This window comes from Oncorhynchus nerka, linkage group LG9a, assembly GCF_034236695.1.
Source record: "Oncorhynchus nerka isolate Pitt River linkage group LG9a, Oner_Uvic_2.0, whole genome shotgun sequence".
Lineage (NCBI taxonomy): Eukaryota > Metazoa > Chordata > Actinopteri > Salmoniformes > Salmonidae > Oncorhynchus > Oncorhynchus nerka.
Window position 1 is genome coordinate 58660475 of NC_088404.1, and position 17421 is coordinate 58677895.

The 17421-nt window shown below is 43.1% G+C and overlaps 1 protein-coding gene and 1 pseudogene across 1 annotated transcript; both read left to right on the forward strand.

Moving 5' to 3' along the window:
* Positions 1 to 5403: 5403 nt before the first annotated feature.
* Positions 5404 to 8549, forward strand: LOC115134662 (histone H4 transcription factor-like; annotated as a pseudogene).
* A 3533-nt stretch (positions 8550 to 12082) lies between these two features.
* Positions 12083 to 15261, forward strand: LOC115134813 (ATP synthase subunit g, mitochondrial-like). Its single transcript, XM_029669003.1, has 3 exons — positions 12083 to 12217; positions 13633 to 13793; positions 15086 to 15261. The coding sequence occupies exons 1-3, from the start codon at positions 12166 to 12168 to the stop codon at positions 15182 to 15184; spliced, it is 312 nt and encodes a 103-aa protein (XP_029524863.1). The 5' UTR covers positions 12083 to 12165; the 3' UTR covers positions 15185 to 15261.
* Positions 15262 to 17421: the final 2160 nt, after the last annotated feature.

A 17421-nucleotide genomic window follows, 5' to 3' on the forward strand; every position in this document is an offset into this window, starting at 1 on the left:
GTCGTGACGTACTTCATTTCACCGTACGTCGTCTTCACGGAGTCTCGTAGCAAAGCTTTTTTTTATTTTTTTTTATATATTTTTTTTACATGTATTTTATTAACAACAAATCAATACATAAAGCACATGAGGGAACACAAGCATACATAGATTACAAACAATGGACAATCGAGCTAGGGGGTACAATATCACATTACAATTACACAAGGACTTTAAGGGACATGCATATACTTACAATTCTAACAGCTTTTTTGTTAGTAGAGCATTTAACCGTCTTAAAATACAGTTCAATTTCTTTTTGTAGAGTACGAAAATGTGGTTTTCTGTTTGTAAATTTACATTTGTGAATATGAAATTTGGCCAAAAGAATAATGAAATTAATTACATAAAAATGATTCCGCTTATTTCTATTGTATGTAAAGAATCCAAACAGTACATCTCTCCACAATAGTGTAAATTCTTCATAAATGTGTTCAATTATAAACCTACTGATGTCTTGCCACAGTTTTCTTACATGCATACAATGCCAAAAAAGATGCACAACTGTTTCTGGGTGGTCATTACAAAAGGAACAATTTGAGTTGATGTTTTCCTTAAACTTCTTCATATAGTGGTTGGCAGGATAATATTTATGAATAATTTTAAAGGAAACTTCCTTAATTTTGTTAACAAGTAGGTATGTTTGTGGCAACATCCAAACTTTTTTCCAACAGATATTATCAATAAATCCATTCCAATAAGGCATGACATAAGGTATAGATACAACATCCTGCTGAAACAAGGATCGTATCGCTCTGTTGTTGAATGGACCAAAAGATAAACAAATATTTCCTACTGATGAGTCAACAGGGTCAACAGAAGGTAGGCTCTGATGGTCAGGTCTTGACATGTTCCTGAATAACATAGCAACACCTGAGGGAATGGCATCTAAAACAATTGCAAAATCTTTAGGTGTTACAGGGACCTTGTAAAGTGATACGAATTCTTTATAACTGAGTAAAAGACCCTCTGCATTTACCAGTTGGCTCACCAATAGGATATTATTTCTGAACCAATATTCTAAAAACAGAGAGGTATTTTTATACAATATATCCCGATTATTCCATATATAATATCTGTGTGGAGAAAAATTGTGTTTATAAATTAAGGACCATGACAAGAAAACCTGCCGATGAAAAGCAGAACGTTTCACTGGAACTTTGTCAATATTATAATTGCAAAACAACATGAAGTTAAGGCCACCAAAAGTAGAGAAGACATGATGAGGAATAAAATTCCAGATAGAAGTGGGTCTTCTTAGGAATTGTTTTATCCAATTGATCTTGAAAGTATTATTTAAAGTAGTAAAATCCAGAAAATTCAGTCCACCATTCTCATAAGTGTTCATTACAACAGTTTTCCTAATGTAATGGGTACGGTTTCTCCAAAGAAAGTTGAAAAGCATCTGGTCTATCTCCTTGCTTATTTTACGGTCAAGATATAAAGATAGAGCACCATATGTTAGTCTAGAGATACCTTCAGCCTTGGTTATTAGGACTCTACCTTTTAAAGATAAGTCCCTCTGTAGCCATTGATTTAGTTTCTTCTGGGTTTTTTTAACAAGAGGGTTAAAATTTAGTAAGCCTCTAGACTTCTGATCCTTTGTAATGGTTATGCCTAAATATGTAAGTTCTTCTTTTACTGGAATACCATAATATGAAGGTGTCACACAATCTTTGACAGCCATGAGTTCACATTTCTTAATGTTAAGATATAGACCAGACGCTTTGGAAAAGGATTGTATCACATTGATCGATATGGGAATTTGGTTAGCGTCTTTCAGAAAAAGTCTCGTAGCAAAGCTTTGCTTAATTAACCCTGTGAGCGTAGCGTTAATAACGCAAGATTGAGTTCTTCTTCGGTGAGGTTTATCAGCGGTTGGCATCCAACGTTATGGTGCAATACTTGCCTAGTTAAATAAAGGTTAAATAAATAAAAATACCGCCAACCACTGTACTCAGTGTGAGGAGACCGTCCCTCCTCAGATATCACATTTATTTTGGGAGATTGTAAAATATATTTTAATTCAAGACAGGATAAATATATTGTTTCAGGTGATAATAAACATGTTTTATTTTGTTACTTTTTCCTCAACTTTATATCAAGTCAAGCTAGATTGCACTGCAGAGCAACTAGCTCTTTAGAAGCAATTTTTTTTTTACTACCCAAGATATACCATATCCTGTCGTTTCCAATGGGAGGCAAGTGAGCTGAGTAGATGGGATCAAGTGTGGAGATGTGTTTTTCAAAGTCGCATTTATTGGTCTATCAGATGTCAGTCAGATGGCTTAGTTACTTAAATTAAATAAACCGTCATCATATTCAAATGAAGCTCAAATGAGATGCAGATGTTGGACTGGACTGAGATTTGGAGAAGAGGGAATGCAATGCTTTTCCAACAGTCTTGAAGGAGTTCCCACATATGCTTAGTACTTTTTGGCTGCTTTTCCTTCACTCTGCGGTTCAACTCAACCCAAACCATCTCAATTGGGTTGAGGTCGAGTGATTGTGTAGGCCAGATCATCTGATGCAGCACTCCTTCACTCTTCTTCTTGGTCAAATTGCCCTTACACAGCCTGGAGGTGTCCTGTCCTATTGAAAAACAAATGTTAGTGGGACTAAGTGCAAACCAGATGGGATGGCGTATCGCTGCAGAATGCTGTGGTAGCCATGCTTGTTAAGTGTGCCTTGAATTGTAAATAAATCACTGACAGTGTCACCAGCAAAGCACCCCCACACCATCACAACTCCTCCAGTGCTTCATGGTGGGAACCACACATGCGGAGGTCATCCGTTCACCTACTCTGCGTCTCACAAAGACACGGCTGTTGGAACCAAAAATCTCCATTTGGACTCATCAGACCAAAGGACAGATTTCCACTGGTCTAATTTCCATTGCTCGTGTTTCTTGGCCCAAGCAAGTAATCTTCTTATTGGTGTCCTTTAGCCTTTAGTAGTGGAATCTTTGCAGCAATTCGACCATGAAGGCCTGATTCATGCAGTCTCCTCTGAACAGTTGATTTTGAGATATGTCTGTTACTTGAACTCTGTGAAGCATTTATTTGGGCTGCAATTTCGGAGGCTGGTAACTCTAATGAACTTATCCTCTGCAGCAGAGGCAGTGGCAATTTTAGCATGTCAATCTTGGTGGGGCAACAAACAAAAAAAAGGCTAAATTAATAGGTGAAAATTAACAAAAATTATTAGGGTGAGGCACTTTGAACGCCTTTTGGGTCTTTGTGTGTCAAAAAAAAGATACACATCATAACACTATTTGACGCGTTAAATAAGCTTTTAATTTGACACGTCAAATAACACAATTCTATTATAGAATGTTGTGTGTGCTGAATTTGCACGTGCAAGCCAAGCACCCACATGGGTAGGCAGATCCTTCCATAAAAATGAAGCTCTATAGGAGAAAGCCCTGACTACAGCTGTTTGCTTAGAAATTCTAGGGACAATTTGGCCTTTCTAGGGAGTTTTTCCTAGCCACCGTGCTTCTACACCTGCATTGCTTGCTGTTTGGGGTTTTAGGCTGGGTTTCTGTACAGCACTTTGAGATATCAGCTGATGTAAGAAGGGCTATATAAATACATTTGATTTGATTACTACTATCAGTAGCACTGTCAAAGCTGTACAAAAAAAGTTAGTAAACAAGAACACACCGACCAGGAACGATATGTTTACAATACCTCCGTTGGTGAAAATAGACCAAATTATAATGGTGAGGCACATGGGCTACTAACAGCTTACTACAAAACATACACTTAGTATTACTTTCTTAGCTACTGTGGGAGCAAAACTCATGACTATGATTACATTTCCATTATTAGCAGCATATAGGCTGTCCACTTTGAAGAGCTGACACAGAATGGCTATATAAGGAATGGAACATATATGACCAGTGCCTGCTACCATTATAACCTAAACGGGCAGGTCATGTCACACAATGGACACTTGTAGTGGTTCACTAACAGCAGATAGGGATAGAAAGGAACTGATCAGACCACAGCACTACTCGGCAGCAAACGATAGATCAACGTGTAAATACAAAGAAGGGAGTTCAAGGGACTGACCATGATTCCTCATGTGGTCCCTCAGTAGTCTCTCCGTTGCAAAGCGCTTGGAGCAGTGGGAGCACTGGAACCTCTGACCTACGAGAGGTACGAGACAGTCATTAAGTAGTAAATATGTTATTGGGTTATACTCCACAATGTTAGCAAAGCCATTAATCCAATCCACCCCTGACCTTCCCCTCTCACCCTCGATGGTGGTCTGCCATCTGATGTGGTCAAAGAACTTGGTGTTGTTGGCAAACATCCCTCCACAGATTGGGCAGGCCACCACCTTCTCCCCAGTGTGGCTCCGCAGGTGCTCCCGCAGCTTAAAGCACCCTTTAAACCTGGCCTCGCAGTCTGAAGAAAAGTCAGGGGAAAATAAGTACAGTTGATATTCTCAGTTGTGGTATTCACTCTGGTTCCAGGTATCATTACAGCCAGTTATAGGCCAACCCTGCTCTTACCTATTTCATCCACAGTCAATGCCAAGATAATAAAAAACTACACACCAACTGAAAGACTCGGTGGTTTCTCCTGAATAGTTGTAAGCTGCTACTTTCTATACTACCATCTTGACAGGGGTCAGTGGACTCACCCTTCCAGCCACAGCACACCAATGTCTCATTCTCAGCAGAGGGTACGTCCATACACATGCTGTGCATCTCCACATGGCGGTAGAACCACTCTGGGTTGACCAGAGAGGGTTGCTGCAAACACACATACAAAAAGACGTGTTACTGTCAAAGACCGTTACTATGAGAGTAAGACCAACAAAAGTACATGACCTGATAACTTCCCCACTTAACTTAATGTGCTTCATCCACTTGAATAGAACCTAAACCCAGCTAAAGAAAAGAGCTGTGTGTGTTCTGTGCATGTCCCTTGTCTATGCCTGGCTTAATGCTATGTCTGTCCACAAGCTTCACATCTAAGCTAGATATGACCCACACTAACAGCGTCTCACCTCACATTGGTCCCACTGGCAGATGAAGTTGTCTGTGATGTCAGGCACGATGTTGCGGTTGTGGAGGCCAATGGTGCAGGTGCCGAGGCTGGGCTGGGCCTTGAGTACCCCCCCGGCCCCACTGCTTCATCTAGGTGTGGTAACAGTGGAAATAGACGTGGCGCTTCAACTCCTCAGCACTCTCCACAGAACAGAACCCACAGTCTTTCCATATACAACTGTGCTCCTCTAGTGACAGAAAACAAACAAGAGACATGAATTTCAATTTGTGACTACGAAATTCCAAATATAAACTCACAGGGTTCGGTCAACATTATTATCCCATAATTATGGAAGACCGTCATGATGTACACTGTTTACAGTGCATTCGGAAAGTATCCACACCCTTTGGCTTTTTCCACTTTGTTACGTTACAAAGTGGGGTCACTTAGAAATTCTTGTTTTTGTCCATTAAAATAACATCAAATTGATCATAAATACAGTGTAGACATTGTTAATGTTGTAAAATGACTAGTGGGCCAAAATCCCTGCTGCAGTGTGTGCAAACCTGGTCAAGAACTACAGGAAACGTAGGATTTCTGTAATTGCAAACACAGGTTTCTGTACCAAATATTAAGTTCTGCTTTTCTGATGTATCAGATACTTATGTCATGCAATAAAATGCAAATTAATTACTTAAAAATCATAGTGTGATTTTCTGGATTTTTGTTTTAGATTCCGTCTCTCACAGTTGAAGTGTACCTATGATAAAAATTACAGACCTCTACATGCTTTGTAGGAAACACTGTTGATTTTGCAGGTTATCAAATACTTGTTCTCCCCACTGTATGTAAAGACAAGATTAGATCAAGAACAGTCTGATGGGTGACAATATTATCATATCACTTGTGAATGATTACATTATCACTTGTGAATGATGCCATGCTTGTGTGTGAGAATCAGTGCATGCCTTTTTTGTTGTTGTCTGAAAATGGAGAAAGTTCAGCACTGTTGCTACTCTCCCTAAGAGTGGCCATCCTGTAAAGATGACTGCAAGAGCACAGCGCAGATTGCTCATCGCTGCGGAACCACGTCAAGTTCCGCCACAGCAACGAGAAGCCTTACAGCTGTGAATACTGCGAGTACAGGTAGGTTAGGTAGATACTAAAGTAATACCCAGGACTCCCGGTCTATATGATAAGCCAACACTATCCCTCTTTGACAGAGATGATGTCCATACTTTATTATAAAAGGAAATTCATTATATTTAAGAAGTACCTGTTTAGTGTGGTCAAGTGTTAACAGTTGCCTGAATGTTAGTAAAAGATGACCCATCATAACCCATGTTTCTTGTGGTGTGTGTGTCAGCTGTAAAAACCTTATCGACCTTCGTAAAACACCTGGACACCCACAGCACTGAGCCGGCCTACCGCTGTGACCTCACTAACTGTGACTACACCACACGCTCACTGCACTCCATCAAGAACCACTACAAGAAAGTGCATGAGGTGAGAGAGGGAGATGTCAACATTTGTATACTTTTCACTCTGCTGAGCCAAGCTAAGCTATACTGGACAGGCCTAGTTATGCATCCACCATAGTTTGCTGGAACCGTGCTGAAAATAACTATTTGAAGCCCTGTTGTGCAAGTCAGCCATGTAAAGACCACTATAATGTATGCGCTCAAAGCCTAAACTCTATTTGAAGATGTTTACCTTTTGTGTTGACAACTCAGGGAGATTTTGTGGCTCGCTACAAGTGTCATGTCTGTGAGCAGTGCTTCACTAGGGGAAACAACCTCACTGCCCACCTCCGTAAGAAGCACCAGTTCAAATGGCCCTCTGGACACCCACGATTCAGGTACCAACTACTGAGCCATTCAACATGGCAAAGAGAACATTTATAGCCAGCATACTAGGACAACCAATTTGAAAGTGCATGTGGTTGAGATAGTCTGCATTGGTAAGATTTACATTTACATTTAAGTCATTTAGCAGACGCTCTTATCCAGAGCGACTTACAAATTGGTGCGTTCACCTTAAGACATCCAGTGGAACAGCCACTTTACAATAGTGCATCTAAATCTTTTAAGGGGGTGAGAAGGATTACTTTATCCTATCCTAGGTATTCCTGAAAGAGGTGGGGTTTCAGGTGTCTCCGGAAGGTGGTGATTGACTCCGCTGTCCTGGCGTCGTGAGGGAGTTTGTTCCACCATTGGGGGGCCAGAGCAGCGAACAGTTTTGACTGGGCTGCGCGGGAACTGTACTTCCTCAGTGGTAGGGAGGCGAGCAGGCCAGAGGTGGATGAACGCAGTGCCCTTGTTTGGGTGTAGGGCCTGATCAGAGCCTGGAGGTACTGAGGTGCCGTTCCCCTCGCAGCTCCGTAGGCAAGCACCATGGTCTTGTAGCGGATGCGAGCTTCAACTGGAAGCCAGTGGAGAGAGCGGAGGAGCGGGGTGACGTGAGAGAACTTGGGAAGGTTGAACACCAGACGGGCTGCGGCGTTCTGGATGAGTTGTAGGGGTTTAATGGCACAGGCAGGGAGCCCAGCCAACAGCGAGTTGCAGTAATCCAGACGGGAGATGACAAGTGCCTGGATTAGGACCTGCGCCGCTTCCTGTGTGAGGCAGGGTCGTACTCTGCGGATGTTGTAGAGCATGAACCTACAAGAACGGGCCACCGCCTTGATGTTAGTTGAGAACGACAGGGTGTTGTCCAGGATCACGCCAAGGTTCTTAGCGCTCTGGGAGGAGGACACAATGGAGTTGTCAACCGTGATGGCGAGATCATGGAACGGGCAGTCCTTCCCCGGGAGGAAGAGCAGCTCCGTCTTGCCGAGGTTCAGCTTGAGGTGGTGATCCGTCATCCACACTGATATGTCTGCCAGACATGCAGAGATGCGATTCGCCACCTGGTCATCAGAAGGGGGAAAGGAGAAGATTAATTGTGTGTCGTCTGCATAGCAATGATAGGAGAGACCATGTGAGGTTATGACAGAGCCAAGTGACTTGGTGTATAGCGAGAATAGGAGAGGGCCTAGAACAGAGCCCTGGATCTCATTCTATATAAGTAGTTTGGCTCCAGAATCATTAGTGGGTGAATGAGAAAGTCTGAGCCTATTTGGATCATCATTTTGGTCTTGTGGCTAACTATTCTTTCTCTCTTCCCTCTCTCTCCCAGGTATAAGAAACACGAGGACGGCTTTATGCGTCTGCAGCTGATTCGCTATGAGAGCATGGAGCTGACAGAGCAACTGATGAGAGAGAGACCGGAGGGAGAGGACGCTTCCCAGACAGATAGCTTGGGGCCTGGGGAAGACGAGGAGGATGCCAGGGCGGTAGCACACTCCACGGACGTACAGGTGGAGATGAGAGGGTGCTGTTGGGTGGGGTGTGGGATCAGGGGGAGGGGGTATTCTATGTTCTGACTAGTGGTGACTCGTCTCAGGCAGGGGAGGACACTGTGATGCTACAGGACACTGCTCAGCAGCTGGGCATGCAGGTCGTATAACTACTACAACCCCTTACACATACTGCTTCTCTCATGGCTCTCGCATCTGGGCAGTGACCCAGCACCAAGAGGCACCAGGACGGGAGAGCTGCACCTGTCACTGGGCACACCTGTCTGAGTGTGAGGAGGAGGACCTCTTCTTCCTCTTCTTATCTGCCCTCAGTGCAGGGCGCACTCATCACAGCACACATTTTAGAAGATGTGGAGTTGAACTGAAGAGGTGTTTTCCAACAACTGATCCATCACTTGTGGAGACCCAGACAGTTGCTATGTTTTGCATCATACAATGTTTTGAGCTAAGCTGAAGGGACTAGATAGGGGTAGCCTATATTATAATGCAGGATAAATCAATGAACCAGCTAACTTGCCTAAATGTGACTCGTTTCAGGAAACTAGCCCTATGTCAAGCGTCACTACTTCACAGGAGGCATTTGAACTAAACTTTTATTTTTGTTGGCAGAAATGTGTTCTGGAACATGTGAACTTTCATGTCCCTTTAATAACAAATGTGTATGCCATCTGTAAATAGGAATAATATACGAGCCATGGAAAAAGCCAGGAACCTTCCCTCTAGCCATGATTGGCTGGACATGCCCAGAGATGAGTTTGGATTGGTCTGCCATGTAGTCTGCTTCTGTCTATAACATGAGCTGCTCAGTATAGTATGTGTAGGTAATCCTTTCTAACATGTATTATTTTTAAAGATATTACAAAGAACTGCAAAAGTGTTGCTAATGCTCTCCACTTTCTGGAGGACCGAGTTCAGTAGAATGTCCAGTGGAAGCAGAGTATGATAGCTAAGGAGATATGCAAATATACAGAGTGAGTCGAAAAGAGAACATATAGAAGGCTGTTGAATTAAACTAGAGGTCAACCGATTATGATTTTTCAACGCCGATACCGATTATTGGAGGACAAAAAAAGCAGATACCGATTAATCGGTCGATTTTTAAAACGAGTATATATGTACATGTACACACACATTTTTGTAATAATGACAATTGCAACAATACTGAATGAACACTTTTATTTTAACTTAATATAATATGGGCTTTTGGATGGGTGTTCTTAAGGTGATTCCACAGGTTGGTGGTATTTTTTGATTTAGCTGTTGCTGACCCCATGCTTACATCTTTATCACAAATAAGACGCCTTGCTTTCCCTGGTGCCAATTCCATGTAATAGTCCCATACTGGTGCTCTGCTTTTCTCTGCCACTGAAACATGTATGAGAGCACCAGCTGTTCCGGACGACTGTGTGATCACTCTCTCCACAGCTGATGCGAGTAAGACCTTTAAAGAGGTCAACATTCACAAGGCCGCAGGGCCAGACGGATTACCAGGACATGTACTGCGAGCATGCGCTGACCAACTGGCAAGTGTCTTCACTGACATTTTCAACCTCTCCCTGTCCGAGTCTGTAATACCAAACATGTGTTAAGCAGACCACCATAGGGCCTGTGCCCAAAATCACTAAGGTAACCTGCCTAAATGACTACTGACCCGTAACACTCACATCTATAGCCAATGAAGTGCTTTGAAAGGCTGGTCATGGCTCACATCAACACCATTATCCCAGAAACGGCAGGGTAGCCTAGTGGTTAGAGCGTTGGACTAGTAACCGGAAGGTTGCGAGTTCAAACCCCCGAGCTGACAAGGTATAAATCTGTCGTTCTGCCCCTGAACAGGCAGTTAACCCACTGTTCCCAGGCCGTCATTGAAAATAAGAATGTGTTATTAACTGACTTGCCTGGTTAAATAAAGGTAAAATTAAAAAAAATAATTTAAAAAACCCTAGACCCACTCCGGTTTGCATACTGTCCCAACAGATCCACAGATGATGCAATCTCTATTGCACTCCACACTGCATTTTCCCAACTTGGACATGCCATTAATTGACTATAGCTCAGCATTCATCACCATAGTGCCCTCAAAGCTCATCAATAAGCAAAGGACCCTGGGACTAAACACCTCCCTCTGAAACTGGACCCTGGACTTCCTGAGGGGCCGCCCCCCAGGTGGTAAGGGTAGGTAACAACACATCCGCCACGCTGATCCTCAACACAGGGGCCTCTCAGGGGTGCGTGCTCAGTCCCCTCCTGTACTCCCTGTTCACTCATGACTGCATGATCAGGCACGACTCCAACACCATCTTTAAGTTTGCAGACAACATAACACTGGTAGGCCTGATCACCGACAACGACGAGACAGCCTATAGGGTGGAGGTCAGAGACCTGACCGGGTGGTGCCAGAATAACAACCTATCCCTCAACGTAAGCAAGACTAAGGAGATGATTGTGGACTACAGGAAAAGGAGGACCGAGCACGCCCCCATTCTCATTGGCGGGGCTGTCGTGGAGCAGGTGGAGTGCTTCAAGTTCCTTGGTGTCCACATCACCAACAAACTAGAAGGGTCCAAACACACCAAGACAGTCGTAAAGAGGGCACGACAAAGCCTATTCCCCTCAGGAAACTAAAAAGAATTGGCATGGGTCCTCAGATCCTCAAAAGGTTCTACAGTTGCACCATCAAGAGCATCCTGACTGGTTGCATCACTGCCTGGTACGGCAACTGCTCTGCATACGGCCCAATACATCACTGGGGCTAAGCTGCCTGCCATCCAGGACCTCTTCACCAGGCGGTGTCAGAGGAAGGTCCTAAACATTTTCAAAGACCCCACCCACCCCAGTCATAGTTCTCTCTACGACCGCATGGCAAGCAGTAACGGAGTGCCAAGTCTTCTCAACAGCTTTTACTCCTGAACAGGTAATCAAATGGCTACCCGTACTATTTGCATTGTGTCCACCCCCCCCCCCCCCCCCCACCCCTATTTTACACTGCTGCTACTCTGTTTATCACATATGCATAGTCACTTTAACCATACCTACATGTACATATTACCTCAATCAGCCCAACTAACCGGTGTCTGTATATAGCCTGGCTACTTTTATAGCCTCGCTACTGTTATTATTAACTGTCTTTCTTTTTACTGTTGTTTTTTATTTCCTTATCTAATGTTCACATAATACCTATTTTTTTACTTAAAAATTGCAGTTGGTTAGGGCCTGTAAGTAAGGATTTCACAAAGGTCCTGTTTTAAATAAACTTTGATTATACAGGTGCTAATCATACTGTAACGACCCTGAGTTTATAATCGCGGAAATCGACAGAGAATGCTTTTGCGGCACAGTCGATAGCGCGCCGGAACTCGGGCTCGAAGGTCGAGGGTTCGAGATCTGCTCCCTGCTGTTTCATTACAATACTTTTCATTCTTGAACATTTACGAGACTATTTTATTTTCATACACTGGCCTCAATTTGCCAGTCTGTTATTGACATTGAAAACGATTTTTCACCTTTCTGAAAAGATTTCGACATCGAGATTAAGTGGGGGAAAAAAGAATAACAGTAGTTTATGATTCATGCCTAGTTAAATAAAGGTTTATAAATATATATAGATATATATATAATAATAATAAATTAGGCAGCTCTGCAGCTATTTCCGTTCAGGCAGATCATAGGGCAGCCGCACTTGAAGGGTCCTTCTTTGCTGGAGGTGACATTCAGTTGCAGCAAATAGCCGATTGCGTATTTTTCACGACTCTAAAGCAAACCACCATGGCACAGGCAGTCCAGAAATTGGTGGCCAAAGTACCTACTTTGATCGGAGGTAAGTTAAATGATTGTATTTAGACATAAGCTTAACGTCGACGCTATTAAAACATGTTAGTGTATTCAAGTTGACAGTCACGCTGGCATCGGTGGCTATGCTAGTAGTTAGCTATGTTACAGTTTAGCGCATCTTCCCGGCTGCAGCTAGCTAACTACTGAGTGTACAAAACAATAACACCTTCCTAATATTGAGTTGTTAGCCCTCAAAACAGACTCAATTCGTCGCGGCATGGACTCCAAGGTCTCGAAAGTGTTCTACTGGGATGTTGGCCCATGTTGACGCCAATGCTTCCCACAGTAGGCTGACATTTAACGCTGTTTTAAATAAACTAGTTAATTGCATGGGGCCGAGTTTCATAAGACCGTATGTTCCAGCAGCTTCCCGTAGTTTATGAAGTAATCGCGTTAACTCAAAGGATCTTTCACCCCTGCCAGCTTCTATTAGTTGTATGGAGCACCGCTGCACCAACCCGCCTTCCGAACGGTTCTATTCCCAGCCCATTGGTTTGCGTCACAATGCCAGCCCACTGCGCTGAGGCTAGGTAACACGGTCACCACCGATAAATCCATGATTATCGAAAACTTCAACAAACATTTCTCAACTGCTGGCCATGCCTTCCTCCTGGCTACTCCAACCTCGGCCAATAGCTCCCCCCCCCCCCGCAGCTACTCGCCCAAGCCTCTCCAGGTTCTCCTTTACCCAAATCCAGATAGCAGATGTTCTGAAAGAGCTGCAAAACCTGGACCTGTACAAATCAGCTGGGCTTGACAATCTGGACCCTCTATTTCTGAAACTATCCGGCGCCATTGTTGCAACCACTATTACCAGCCTGTTCAACCTCTTTCATATCGTCTGAGATCCCCAAGGATTGGAAAGCTGCTGCAGTCATCCCCCTCTTCAAAGGGGGAGACACTCTGGACCCAAACTGTTAGACTTATATCCATCCTGCCCTGCCTAAGGTCTTCGAAAGCCAAGTCAACAGTACCTTCTCCGCTGACCATCTCGAATCCCACCGTACCTTCTCCGCTGTGCAATCTGGTTTCCGAGCCGGTCACGGGTGCACCTCAGCCACGCTCAAGGTACTAAACGATATCATAACCGCCATCGATAAAAGACAGTACTGTGCAGCCGTCTTCATCGACCTGGCCAAGGCTTTCGACTGTCAATCACCATATTCTTATCGGCAGACTCAGTAGCCTCGGTTTTTCTAATGACTGCCTTGCCTTTAACTTGGCTACCTAACTAGCTAATGTCAATCTCAGGTAGGTCTTCTGACAAGCTCTTTGAGTCACCTAGCTGTCTCACCTGTAAACTATATCTAACGTTAGCTAATGTTTCTTGTCTCGCTTGACCAAGCAGCATGCAGCAGAGGACACATTTCATGACATGGCGTGTTCATCTTGTTTTTTCAGCCGCTGCCACCTACTCCAAGCCCCGGCTAGCGACCTTCTGGCACTACGCTAAAGTCGAGCTTGTGCCACCTTCCCCCGCCGAGATTCCCCAGGCCATTGCAGGAATCAAGAACATCCTCACCGGTGTCAACAGTGGACGCCTTGGACAGACGACAGTGAAGGTGAGAACTGAGAAGATTGCTTGAGTGGGTATCAATGCAATACTGTATAAGTAGGTAGCAAGTTCTTTATTTTGCCCATTGGCTCTCTGAATGTGGGTGTTGTGATCAATGTTCCCTCAAAAACAATTTGTCACTGAGCAAATTTCAGGTCTGCTGAGCGCAAACTTGAACGTTATAAACTTCCAGCGTGCATTTGCTGTGAACACTGTGGCTATTTGATCATACTGTAGGTCTACCATCAAAAACAATGGAGAAAATACATCTCATAACATTTAACATGGAAATAGCTGTTCTATCATTCAGCCTACAGTAGCAGCCAATGTGTGGTGTTCAATTTAGGCCTACATTCCATGACACTTATGGGGGAAAAACATGCAGGGCTTGACATCTGTTTATCCACTTGTCCTTCAGACAAGGATGTGTCTGAAAATGTTGTTTGATGTAAGAAACCACTTTACTAAATAAAGGATTATTATTCCCATACCATTATTACAGATAATCAGACAAATTATGCTACCCTCTGCCTATTGGCTACTTAGCTTATTCAAGCCTGCCCAAAATACAACACTGCCCCTTTAAGACATAAAAAAGCTCTTTACCTGACTCGCTTTTCAAAGATGTCTAGAAATGTACACGTTTTGTGCTGACTACAAATGATCACTGGGCTAACTAACTAGCAAAGGATATGAACAATGTGCACACGTGGCTACATGCAGCTCTCTCTTTGATCTCTAAACAAGCGCTACGTTACGCCTATGAACAGAGGAAGTGAAATATTCCTCGATATTAAAAAAAGACCCGCGCTACAAATAACCCAAGCCGATAGATACATTGCTACTCATTCATTACTATTGTAGTGCTGAGTGGAAATGGAAGGAACATGCATTTTGTGGTTTAAAAGGGTTGATTACAAAGTGTTGAGTCGACTGTCTAGGAATGATTTGGAGATTGACCAGGTTTGCTATCGACTGGTTTGTGACCACTGCTCTAGAAAACTTTCAAGTTCAATCTCCTGCTTCTCAACGTGGGCTGATATTTCTGAGCGGCAGCTCATGGTAGTCTTGGGGCTGCTGCTTGCACAAGCTCACAGCTTAGCGGGAACATTGGTTGTGACTTATCTCAACTCTTACAAGTAGTCCCGTCATTATCAAAATAAGTAGCTGCAATCCACTAGAGGAGACATTAGGCCTACATCCTAACCAATTGGGAAATATGACATTGTCTGTCATGTTGGTTTTTAGATATGACTCTGGTATTTGTTTGGGATTAATGTCAATATGCTTTTGTTACAGGATGCATTCAGAAATGGATTGGTCTGCACTGAAGTGCTGATGTGGTTCTACATTGGAGAGTGCATCGGAAAAGGAGGCATTGTTGGATACGCCGTTTAAACCTTGTTCTGTTGCTGTTGTACGCTCTTACCTTCCACCTGTGAAGATCAGTTAATAAATGTCCATTGTTTAAAGAACTGTTGCACTGTAACTTGAACATTTACCTATCTTTTTTAGACACTTCAGGACTTATTGAAGTTGCCAACTTTATTCTGAGACTTTTTAGTGTAAAGTGTTTAATAGTAGACATTTTAGAACTTTTTTTATATACAAACAACACAATCAGTGAAGGCTGCTGAGGGGAGGACTGCTCATAATAATGCCCGGAACAGAGTAAATGGAATGGCATCAAACACATGGAAACTATGTATTTGTATTTAATACCATTCCACACATTCCGTTTCAGCTATTACCATGAGCCCGTCCTCCCCAATTAAGGTGCCACCAACCTCCTTGTGAACAAAACATCCAAGTGCAGTTGAAGGTTGACAAAGATTCATTTTCTGGTTAAGCTTTCTTTGTGCCACCTCAAATCTAGATAGCGGTGGAATTATGTTACGTAAAATGAGAGGTCGCTGACGGCGGATTGGTTAAAGTTGGAATAAATTCTGACGTCAGTGGCAGTCGGTGTTTTAAGATGAGGGAGGATTTTTTTTTTTTTTGTCTCATGCTCATGGCCTCATTTCTATTATGGCATATTGGATGACTCATTCATATTCCATTCACCCAGTTCAATGTAGCAGTGATGGGTTTAGGCTACTACATGATGCTGAATGTTTTTACAATGTAGGTGCACACAGATCCAGAGAAACATTTGATCTAGGGCATAATCATTAGTCCAGCAGTTGAAAAGGAGAGTTTCTATTGGACAAATCCCCGCTCCGTTTGCTTCTGTTTTAATAAACATTTTACAACAGAATCGGCAGAATGAATGTACCCCTGATCACGCGTGAAGAGTTTACTTTCATAGCAACCACAGTGTAATCCTTCTCACAACTACGCGCTCTCCGCCTCTCATATTTGCCCTTTGCTTGTGTACTTCAATTCACACCAGCTGTATGTGACCAGGTGAAAAAACCTTTCCAAACCATTTCAAAACCGCTACACACAGCCTACATCATTGTCACTATATTAGCTAAAGTAACATAGTCAACATAGCTAATATAACTAACGCCTTAGTAAACCTACAATCATGCAGTAACATTAGTGTGCAGTTCCACAGGTGGGCCCTGGTGACAATAAATTAGTCAAACCGAAAGCTTACCTTGAATTGGAGGGGTTCCAGTGTTGGGTAGTCAAAGCCAGCTAGCTAACATAACGTCCCTCTGTTTGAGTAGGCAAAAAATGTATTCAAAACTGTTCAACTTGTATTTTAGTCAACTACTCACCACATTTTATGTACTGTAGTGCTAGTTAGCTGTAGGTTATGCTTTCAGTGCTAGATTCATTCTCAGATCCGTTGATTGGGTGGGACAACATGTCAGTTCATGCTGCAAGAGCTCTGATAGGTTGAAGGATGTCCTCTGGGAGTTGTCATTACTGTGTAAATCTTGGGAGGAGGTGAGAACCATGAGCTTCCTAAGTTTGGTATTGAAGTCAATGTACCAAGAGGAGGAAAGAAGCTAGCTGTCCTCCAGCTAGACCATGGCGCTACCCTAAAGAGTGCTTTTGAGGCTACTGTAAACCTTCATTGCAAAACATTGTGTTTTAATCAATTATTTGGTGACGTGAATATATTTAATATAGTTTATCTAAAAAGGCAAACTGTTATACTATTTTTATGAAATTCACTGAGGACGGTCCGCCTCTTCCTCCTCTGAGGAGACCACTGTATAACATGCACAGAAATGTCTGAGGTGCGCTGTGGTGAAGTCACAAAGGGGTTGCAGATCCTTTGACTACAGAGTGTAAATCCAAACATCGGCGATGAAGAACCCTGGGTTTCGGACAATATTAACTAATGATATAGACATCTCTCGCTCCCGGTCCTCTGACAGTGTTTGCACGATGTTGACCAAGTACCTGCGGAACCCCTGTTGCACAACCTCAGGATCCTCCTTCAGGTTAGTTCAAATGTGAGGCTGCACAGGCATGCAAAAACATGTCAAAGAAATCCAAATGACAATTGTGTCCTCTGGTATGAACCGAACAGCAGTGGCGTAAGCCCTGTGTTTAAAGAGGTGACACATGATATGTGACGCATGTACTCACAAAAGGTTCCCTTTAGCATCAGGAGCGTTGGAAATGTTCAAATGTCAATGGGAAAAAAACAAATGTATTAGCAAATGATACATGAT